Source organism: Coturnix japonica, chromosome 38 (assembly GCF_054131305.1).
Source record: "Coturnix japonica strain WE chromosome 38, WE-NBRP24, whole genome shotgun sequence".
Taxonomy (NCBI): domain Eukaryota; kingdom Metazoa; phylum Chordata; class Aves; order Galliformes; family Phasianidae; genus Coturnix; species Coturnix japonica.
In genome coordinates, this window is record NC_140700.1 from 3061729 (window position 1) to 3072656 (window position 10928).

The following is a 10928-nucleotide window of genomic DNA, read 5'->3' on the forward strand; positions in this document are numbered from 1 at the left end:
CCAGTTTTCCTTATCTATGTGATCCCAGTGCAGAATCCTTTGTTTTCCCCCAGCCTTTCAGTGCTGTGTTAACATGTCAGGAGCTAAATCTGTAACCACCCAGAGTTTGTGTTAGAAAGGGCTGTCACCATTCCATACACAGAGTGATAGCTTTCCTTCTAGTCAGTCTGGGTTTTGGTTTAAATGTGCGTATTTTCAAGGCACCAAATTAATTGAAAATTACTGGCCAGTCTGAGGTTTTAATTAGGTTAATCACAAGAGGAATTAATCAGATGTGTGGTAGAATAATTCAGTTCATGATTCATGAAATTTAATAGGAACACTCAGGTATTTGTGTTTGCCTCTGTGTGATATTTTTTTTGCATGCATTAGAGAGAGATATGAATTCATCACAAGAAAATCTGACTGTAAACCAGCTCAGTGCAAGTTATCAACAACAGCTTGGAATAGATTAAGTACACAAAACGACTTTTCATTCACTTCTGTGAATTAATTCTCATGGTGATTATATCATCATTTTGGTTTTGCTGTACAGAGCTAAGCACATTGTAAGTACGGATTGTTGCAGCTCTTCTGACAGCATATCTACTTTTCCCAGGTGACTGAGGATGCATGTTTGCATGACTTTGAGGATTCTCAGTGTTTAAGCGACGACACAGATACAGAAGCTGCTTCTGAGGTAGGCATCCCTTGGGTCAGTGTTCCTTGCTTGGTAGTATGCTGCAGCCTTAGCTGTATTTAGCAAAACTGCTCTCCCAGCTTCTCCTATGGCTCCTTCTTGCAGTAAGAGAAGCATTAGGATGTCCCTGGCATAGGGCAGCTGAATCATAGCTCTTGCCCTTGCTTTCTGGGGTACCTAAGTAAACCACTGTCAGTTGTGCACATTCAGCAGATGCCAAATGATTATGGAGGCTGGAAAATGTATTCCTAACTGTTTCCAGGAGCTCTACCCTTGAAATCAATAAACTGCACAGCGTGAGAACATTGTATTTCACAAGCTGGGAGAAAGGAAGGACGAAGTTTAATGCTTAAGGAGAAACCTGCATTTTTAGAATGCAGAGTACTAAACTTCTTAGGCTTTCTGAGGTGCTGATAATCAAAGTTGCAATCACGCATCTGCAAGCCTCAGTAACAGTGTCCTCTCTTGATGAAGTTTCTTTGCTGTTTTTCCTTTGTTGAGGAAAAGAATTGTTAGCAAGGATGCACTAACTTGCTGCTGTTTTTGTCTGCCCTAATCGTTCTTCAGGACTGCTGGCAATGCACCAAATGCAAGAAGTTTAATTCTCCAGGCAAACGGTACTGTTACCGCTGCTGGGCCTTACGGAAGGACTGGTACTCAGATTGTCCCAAACTCACTCATTCTCTTTCTCTATCCAACATTGATACTATGCAAAATGAAAACAGTGATGAAGGGATAGATGTCCCGGACTGCCGAAGGACAATTTCTGCTCCAGTTGGCCCACCTAAAGACATGTATGTGGTAGAAAAGAAATCACATATAGATCCCTGCGGTTCTATTGAGTCCTTGGATTTGGCACGAGAATTTGAAAGCAGGGACTCTCTTTTGAGTTTCACTGAGCATAAAAAGGAGGAAGAAATACAGTCTTTAGAGAGTATAAAGACGTTACTGAATCCTTGCTTCCTCTGCCATCACAGACCGCGAGATGGGAATATTGTCCATGGGAGGACTGCTCACCTTGTGGCCTGTTTCAAGTGTGCAAAGATGCTGAAGAAAAAGAGATCACCCTGCCCGGTGTGCAGGAAAGATATTAAGATGGTGATTAGAATCTTTATGGGGTAGCTGTGCCTCTTCAGGCCTTCTCTGCTGAAGGATAGCACCTATTTTCTTGCACTCTACACAGACCCTTAACTTCAGAGCTCAGAGCATGAATACCAAAGACAGATTCCAAACAGACCAAGAGCACAGAAATCAACCCTGTATGTCATACGAAGCAGTGGCCATTTCTGCTATCTACTTAAATGAAAGCCTGTTGGGATTGGGGAGGCACCAGTGTGTTGGTATTGATGCCCTAGCTTTGAAATTATGTACATTTGAGTTCAGTAGTTTCAGAAGGATTCTCTGTTCTGATAACTGGTCCTTGCAGAAAACAAGTTTAGGAGGGAGTTATGACTTTGGCTGTTGGAGTGTTCTCCAATAAGTCAAACTCAGTGCAATGCCTTCTAAGGGAAGAGTGTGGTGGGTGGGTGGGAAGGATGGGAGGGAGGGGTAGGTGAAGAGGGTTGTGATTTACATAAGCCATTTCTCCAAGAATCAGTTCTTATAAAGGCAGTGAGAAGTAAATATGCAGGTTTCCAATAATCCCTTTTTCTTTTCTAATGTGTATTAGATAAAATGAAAGTCCTTTTGCACCCTGACTTAAAATAAGTCCTTTCAGACTTCTAATTTGTAGCTATCTCAGGTCATGTACCAGTTGGCAGAAGAACAGGGTGTTAAACTGTGCTTTATTATTATATCTTCTCACTCATATCAATTCATTTAAGCACACTTCTATGTCAGCTGTCCAATGTTAGGTCAGAATCTGTTGTGCCAACTGGATTAAATCATAGCAGCTCTTTGCTCATAGCACCAGTGCAACTTTCACCATTGCTGTGTTTCATCAGTTTGGTCTAGAAGATGCATTGCTTTGTGTTATGTGGCTTTGCAATCAGGATACAGATCTTTTTGGGGATAAAAACAGTCCTGCAAAGCACTGATTGCAGCTAGTTAGTCTATGGGCTGTGTTTTAGTGTTTGTTCTTTCTAGTTTTCTCTGCTGATTTTTCTTATCCAATGGTCTAATGCTTCAAATCCATTTCAGCAGATCTGTCTGTCCTTGAAAGCTATCTGTGGTTGCTCTGCTGTTTGTTAAAACTCAGTTAGGACTTGCAGTTTAAACATGCTTTCTGCATGATTCCCTCTTCAATCTAGAAGGTATTTTGCAGATAGAAGATAAAGAAGGTAGTGTTTGGATCTCAGATCTTCTTTAGGCTGTTTCCCAGTTGTTTTCCACTCTCCTTGTGCTGGTCCAGTCCTAGCAGGTCAGATTTGCAATGGAAGGTCCCAACACCTGCCTGGCTGAAGCTCCCAGCAGTCTCTTATGTCAAAGCTGTTTGTGTGTAACGATATTGGAGTAGGTGCTATATGCAGTCACTGCCAAAAGACAGATCAATATTGTATTTTACAGAGTATTGTGATTATTTCTATGTTGGTTCTTACTTAGCCTATTATTGTTGGCTGTTATTTACAGTTGTGTCGTATAAGAGGATAACAGTCTGACATTTGCTGCACTATCTGTGAGTATATGGGAGTCAGTCCACGTGGAGACAAATGTACTTCTTGCTCCCCTAACCGAAGGGCTTTTCAATGCAGGTGATGCACTTTAGTCATTCTAAGCTCAGCAGCGTTGCCTCCTTAATCACAGGAGTTCCTGCCTGGTAGTTGCTTCCATTTTCAGATAGTTTCTCCTTTTTAAGGAGCCTGGGATTGGGCAGTGTGCATTGTGACACTCTGCAGCACTTCTGAATACTGTGAATCCCCCCCCCACACACACATACACTTGTATCTAAAAGCAGTTTACTGAGTAGTTCAGGTATGGCTGCACTGAAAAGCAACTTGTGTTGACCAAACATGTTTCAGGAGTGTGTAGGGTTCCTGCAATGGGTTGAATATCCTTCCCAAAATCCTACTGAGATCTATAAGAGCTTCTGTTGTTAAATGAGAATAGGCCCTATTGCAGGTTGTGATAAAGAAACTCAGTCTGTGGGATAAGGCGCAGGGTAATGATCTCCTTATCTGTGACCCTTCAGTGTAGCCATGTTGTTTACAACATGCATTTGCCAAGTTCTTTATTCTTTTTAACTGAAGTAGTCTAACAATGTTACAGTTGGTCTTCCTTTCTCTAAACGAATAAGCTATTTGCAGTGCAAGTGGAGCTGTAAGTGCCCGGGTTGTGGCTGAGGCATAGGGTGGATGGGAGGGTTGTAGTGAGGGAGATAGAGGGAAGAAGAATGTTTTATTGCTTTAACTGGAGCGTGAGGCTAAATGAGGTGTAATTCAATGACACGTTGTAGGAAGTGCAGGCTGGAGGTGTGGGCTGAAGAACCAGCTCAGAGCACTGGCTTGTAATATTTCCTTTGCAGTGCCATGAGATGTCGGCCAGACGGTGCTATTAGTTTCCTTTCCCACATGTGCTTTTGGTTGGAGGTGGGTGGTGTGAGCTCATGTTCTCTGAAATCATCCCTGGCATCTCATTGTGCATAACAGCTCCCTCTCTTACTGTGCTTCTCCTATGAAGTGCAATATGGCAGAAGCTGTCCGTGAGTAAGCTTAGCAGTGTTGCTGCCTGTTTTAGGAAGGGCTGAGCACAGCTGCCTTTCAACTGTCAGATCAGAAAGGTTTCTGTGTTCTTCACTGGTCCTTGGGAACCTGCTGACATCTCAGTGGTAAGTGTGCTCCTATCATGAGATCCCTCTGCTTTTCAGCCAGAAGGTTCTGACACCATTTGTTTCTTCTGAGTGCTGGGCCTTTCCTTGAAGGCAGTTATGAGCCTCTACGTTGCATTGTATTTATTCTGCACTTCTTATGGTGTCTGATGGAAACTATGGTACAGTTTGCCAGTGTCCTCTCCATCCTTCTGCATTCAGCATTGATTGTAGCTGATACTGAGAAGCTGTCTTGGCAGAAGAGAAGTGGCTGTGGACAAATGGGAATGATGTGAGAACAGAGTGGTTGAAAACCCACTGGGGTTTTTCCTTTTTGCCTCTTCTGAGCTACGTCTTCCTCTCCTGGAAGAAGAGAAATACTCTCATTAGAGGCCTTTGGTGGAGGCTGGCTGTACTGGGAGACAGCATGGTTAAGTGATGGGAGAGCCTTTGTCCTGGCATGGTGTGTGAGCTGGAAGAAATACCTCGAATCCTCTGCCATCTGAACACCTGCAAAGGGGCATCGGGATCCTCGAAAAGGAGGTGCTGCAAGGCTGTTTGTTCAAGATCAAGACGGATATCTGTGAGCTTGGAGCAGCTCCAGGACAACAGATCACCTCCACCTTGTTTTCCTTGGTCATCTATCCCAAATGGCTTGCATGCATTTTCCTTGCTCCTTTTGAAAGTAAGTGAGATCGCTCTGCAAGCAGCTGCTCATCAGCCTTAACATCTCTGCACCTTGCTCTCTGCACTTGTTCACATGAACACGGACAGCTGTTGTAATTGAAGCCCTGTTTTAAGTGTGTTCTCCTGCCTGGCCTCCCTGGCACACTTCTCCTACAACCTGTAGTTCCTGAATCTGTTTGTCTTGGTAAGAAAAGCTCTGTATCTGAATACCCACCATAAGTAGGAGCTCTCACCAAGTGTTTGCACTATTTATAAGAGGCACGTAGCGCAGTTGGCCTCTTTTTGTGTCCTGCGCCTAATGAGTGTAATTAAATGGAGCACATCAGACTTATCGACGATGTAGGTTTATTTTTTCATTCATACTGCGTTTCGGGGGAAAAGCTTTGAAGTAAAGGCCTATTTACCAGTCAAGTAACCTGTGCCATATGTGTGTTTGTCTTCATGGAGAGGCAGAAACCTCTCAGCCCTCCCCAGGCTGCAGGTGGAGGGGAGGTTACAGGTACAGGCCATGCAGCTCACTAGAGGGCACCCGCCTGCTGCTGGTAGAGCAGGATGCTGGCAGCTTCTTCTCAGCCTCTGGGTTGCGCTCATGGAACCTTTAATGCTGGCATAAATAGGTTGCGCTGGGGGGTGGTGGGAGCCCTGCGGTTAGGATTCAGCTTTCTTTAGTCTTCTCTTGGTTTATGGGGCTGGTTGGAGACCAGCAGGCTGTGTGTAATCAGGAGGAAGACAGATGAGCGCACTCTGCTCCTTTGTGTTGGAAAGGAGCACCACGCACACCCTGCACACCCTGCAGTGATTGATCGCTTGCTGCTTGCCAAGGAGGAGATGCTGCTTCACAATAAGCACCTTGACTGCATTGTAGGAAAACAATAAAGCTCCACCTGTGGCATCGGAACAGGAGAAAGGGGAGCTGGTTCCCCCATCCCTGACACAAGGATACCTGCTGGCAGGGGGTGGTTGTGTGGCTCCTGTGCATCCCCCTGCTTGTGCATGGCTGTATTTCTCTAAGCAGCTTTGGGGAGGGTTGGAGTCTGGGATCACCTGTTGGCAGGCAGCTGGTTTGCACCCTGCAGCCATTCCTGTTCTGCCCAGTAGCAGCAATAGGAGCAGTAATTAGGTTTACTGGTAGCCCCTGCCAATTTTGAAGCCTGCAGGGAAGTTCCTGGCTCTGCCCCTGCTGTCTAATCTCAGCGTAACCTTACTTTGCACCCTGCCAGCAAAACCAACCAGTCCCAACATGCTGCAAAGCACAGGAGCTGCATGAAGCACATCCCGTGGAGCAGAACATTAAAACACTCATCAGCTTCTGAAGCAATTCCCTTCCTTCTGCAGGTCCCAGATGAACGAGGTGATCCATTGCTGCTTTATGCACTTGGTGCAATAGAATCTCTCCCTGAGAAGGAATGCTTGCGTTGCTCCTCTGGGAAGCCTTGCTGTATGTGTGCAGCTGGCCACATGTTTCCACCAGGCTGGGGCTGCTGCAAAGCATCTGCGTCCATCCTGCAGAGCTCAGCAGGCTGAACAAATCCTCCTATTTCTAACAAGATATATTGGAGCAAGATGGAATTGCTCACCTCAGAGCTCGGCTTAACAGGGACGGCTGGTCAGGTGTGTGCTGGAAAGAGGTGGCCATTCATCTCCTATGGGACACAGCAGCACAGCTGGCATTTCATCCTCCTCACAGGTGCAAGAGCGATGGTGGTTCCATAGGGAAGAGGTGCTGTTCTCTAGCTTAGCAGAAAAGAAAGGCTTTGTATTTACAGCAGTATTCCATATAGTAGGGCTGCTCCTGCTTTGCTGCTGCTCTGAAGACCTTCAGCTTCACTCTACTGCTTTATATCTCATCTTTTGCAGTGGTTTGGGGGCAGCGTCTGACCCAGGTGTCAGCATTAAGGAACCCTCTGAACAAAAGCCCTCTGGAATGCAGTCTATGTGACAGAGCAATGCACTGGACAAAGAATCACCTGGCAGAGCCTGCATTAAACCACCCTGGCACTGCAGCATCCTCCTGTGCACCCAGCGGTAAATCAGGAAGGACGTTCACTGGAGTGATTTAGTGGGATGCTTTAAATGGCACATAAACGTTTGCATATTGCTGCGAGCGTGGGAGCAGCTTTTACAAGTGCTAGGTGTTGTTATTTTTGTTTGGAAACCATGTCCTCCTTAAAATCAATACCACAAAGGAGAGTACAAGAGCAAGCGAGTTAACTTGCTACAATGGTCTCATTACTGCCATTAGCAGAGGATTGTAAGCCACAATGACAGCCCTACCAGCTCCAGCTGTTACTCTCACTTGGCATAAAGCAGCACTTGCTTCATCTTGACAGATCACTCTTATCTCTGACCCTTGCTTGGAAAGTTGTGTTTTCTCCTCCTACCCGGAAATAAAACATGTTCTAGCCAGGCCTTTAAGCCATAAAAATAAGCAGAAAAATCACCCTGAGCTTGGCTTAAAACACTGCCCATAAGCACTGTGTCATCCTATGCTAGCATGGAGGGCAAGGAACGTGGCCCATCCTCAGCTATTAACCCTGTGCATGGAGTTGGTGACTTCATGACTGTGCATGTCACAGTGGGTTTGCTCATCTGTCTTTCTCTGCCTGGATTCTGCCTGTGCATTGAGTTCCTATTGCTCTCTGGGTCCAATCCACTTTAGGTCTGAGGCCTGCCCTGCTGATGGGGGGGATGTTTAATTCATCTCCTATCATTTAATGTCCTATAGGTGCCGCTTATCTCTCTTCTCCCCACTTCCCCTTAACGCTGTGTGATTCCCCAGTTAAATATGTACTGTTCTCTCCATACCAGTGAGGCTCACAGTTCAATTAAAGATTTACTAGGTGGGCATTGGCATCCATGGAACAACCCTAGGCCAGCACAGAGCAATCTGTGTCACTGCACTGGGACGAGGCAGCTCATGGCAAAGCCTCATCACTGCTGTAATATTCATCACGAACCGACTTTGTTAGATCAATATTTTATTGGGAAGGTTGCTGGGGTAATTCATGCTCTGAGCATCCTCCATCCGCCAGAGCGAAGCCTGGACTATTAGGAATAATTAACTTTTTTTTTGCTAGTTACCTTTCATGAAGTCGTAAATCTTTAATGCTGGCTGGGAATTTAATAACGGAGATCCGAGCAGTGACCTCAAAGCTGACAGCAAGGTTGGGGTTGGAAGGGGGTCAGCTGGGAGCACAGTGAGGATGGAGGGGGCAGGATCTGTGCTCCTCCAGCCCAACCCTACTGCACTCACGCAGCTGCTTTGCATGGAAGGAAAAACCCCAACATATCCAGTAGGAAAACCCAGTATTTCCATGCAAGCTGCTGCCACCACCATCCTCTATGGGCTCTTTCTCAGCTGCTGAGCAGCACTGAGAATGATGTTTCCAAGCAGAAAAGGCTGCTCTCCATCCCCCCCCCCCCCATCCTACACACACACCAGGATCTTGGGATGCACCACAGCCTCTCCCCCCCCCATAGCAGATGTTCCCCCCTCGCCCACAGCCGGCTGTCACTGAGCTGCATTATTTATCCACCCGGTAACATTTGCAGGGATTTAGTGTTTAATAACTGTCACTCCAATCTATCTTGCCTTAATCCCCCCCCTCAGATCTGGCGTGGTGGCAATTTTAAATATTTATCAGCTCCGTTTGTGTGCTCTCTGCTCAGGTTGCAATTTTCTCGTAATTAAAGATTTACAAGATGCTACGTGAGGTGTACAAAGGGTTGGTAAAGACCAAAACCCTCCGGCGTTCATGCTGGAAACCTGTGGCTCCCCATAGGTTTTCCATGGGTCTGAGTGATGGGGCAGCCACCCCCATGCATCTCCAAGCAGGTTTTGCTGCTGTTTTTCCCCACTGCTGCTCTCAGTGTGACTCCTCATGGTGCAAAGCAGCTTTTTGCAAGGGATGGGGCTTTCAGCCCCCTGTTGCTGTGGCTTTGCCCTTCCAAACCCTCCCACTGCTGCTCTCCCTGTGGCTCTTTGCTCCTCCCAGCTGGACTCCAGCTCCTTCTTTCCTATCAGCATCCATTTCTCATTAGCAGGAGCCCTGCCACATGCAAACCCAAACTCAATTCCCCCTCCCTGCCCCTCATTAGGATTTAACATGTCTCCCGCATCCATAGTGCATTGCCATGTTGTGACAAAACAACCCTATGTCCCCAAACCTTTACTCCTTTGGTGCCCCCCCCCCCCCAAACAGGAGGTGAGCTCTGAATACCCCAGTGCAAGGTGGGGAGGAGCATCCCAAAACACAGAGCAGGGACTGGAAATTAAGCAATGCAGCTAATTGCAAAGCACCCCCTCCCAACACCAAAGAGGTCAGTGCTCGCCTAGCTCAAAGCAGATCTCCAGTTGCTCTCTATCAGTCTAATTGATGGGCACCTCATTGCCCACCTGAGCTCAACTGAACCCATTTCCTTGGTGGTTGGCTCAGGTAGGAGCTGCAGTTTGCAAAGTGCTGAGCAGCTCTTTGTCTGTTTCCCCATCTTCAGAGCATTGCAGCAGAGCAGGGAGAGGTGATGGAGTGTTTGGAAGGAGGGATGCTCACCGTGGAGATTGACAGGTAGGTCACCTGCTTCATCCTAATGGCATCATGCATATGGATCACACTGCTGACATTTCCTGGGGAGGTTGGGTGTTTTAATTCAAATCATTCTGGAGGAAGTGCTGGAGGAGAGGCCTGCTTTGATTCCCTAATGAACCAATAATGATGTGCCCATTGCGCTCCTCTGGGAGCCTGAAGGACAGGGATGTGGGTGCTGAGTGCAAGGTGATGCTGTGGGGCTGCATGAAAGTAGGGCCCCTCTAGAAACCTGTTTTATTAGGAGCTTAAAGTAGAGCCTGGCATGCTGTGTTTTCAGTTGGCTTTGTCAGAAGCTCTGTTGCATGTGGGATCTGTGATGCTGCTTGCATTGAGAAAGAGGAGGAAGGATGGAGGGTGGAAGAAACAGAAATGAGACGTGAGAATCCAGCCCTGGATCTGCTGTGACAGATGAGGGTGGTAGATTGAAGAGCCCTCTGGTCGAGGTCACACTCTACTTTCCACTGCAGGCTCAGCCTCTGAGCAGGGGAGGATCCATGAGCCCTATAACACTTTGCAGCCTCTATAATTCACCCTGAGAAGCTCATTCCTGGCCTGATGCCCCCGATCAGGAGCTGGAAATGGCACAATCAGTTGCAGAGGGGGAATTTATGGCTGGGCTGGTGCAGGATGCTGAGGTTGAGCCCTGTAGTGTGGGCTATGGGGTGCTGCCCCACGGTGCTGCATTGGCTCTGTCCACGTTCCAGAATGGGGACAGGGAATGGTTCCACCTGACGCAGCACATTGATAATAAACAGCTGCAGCAATGAATAGTGGATGAGGCACCAATGGTGCTTTCCAGCTGCTGCCCGCAGCCAGGTCTATGGGTAAGAGATATAAATGGTTTGAAAACAGCTCCTTTTGGGGGTGAGGGGTTTGGGATCTCCCTATGGCAGCATGGAGCCATCTCCTGCTCCAGCTGAATTAATTGCATGCATCTTGCATTTCAATCTCTGTTTTGCAGCACTGCTTGTTTCTCAGCAACTCTTTCCATGGGTTGTAGGAACCATTCAGCTGAACTGTGCAGGGCAATGGACCCCATTCATTTGTGCCTTTAACTGACTGTCAGAGAAAGCAGGAGAGCAGATTCCATGCTTTCCCTTCACCTCTCACAGTGTACAGTGGTGCAGGAGCTGAACTGTGCTGGATCCCATTCCCTCCTGCATCTGAAGGAAGGTTTGTTACCGTGCAGCCCTCTCACAGCACAGAGATATATACAGAAATACGGAAAATAAGA

At 47.0% G+C, this 10928-nt stretch overlaps 1 protein-coding gene across 10 annotated transcripts in view; it reads left to right on the forward strand.

Annotated features, from left to right (window-relative positions):
- Positions 1 to 10928, forward strand: part of MDM4 (MDM4 regulator of p53) — a 29306-nt gene that overhangs the window by 14554 nt on the left and 3824 nt on the right. For 7 of the 10 annotated variants that reach the window (XM_015884966.3, XM_085527182.1, XM_015884968.3 and 4 more), the window contains 2 exons: positions 599 to 679; positions 1247 to 5519. In XM_015884966.3, the coding sequence (XP_015740452.2) occupies positions 599 to 679; positions 1247 to 1801 (636 nt within the window). In that variant the 3' untranslated portion in view covers positions 1802 to 5519. Of the gene's footprint in view, positions 1 to 598; positions 680 to 1246; positions 5520 to 9602; positions 9674 to 10655; positions 10869 to 10928 lie in introns of those variants that run through there. The other 3 variants (XM_015884972.3, XM_015884971.3, XM_085527184.1) reach the window with 3 other exon arrangements.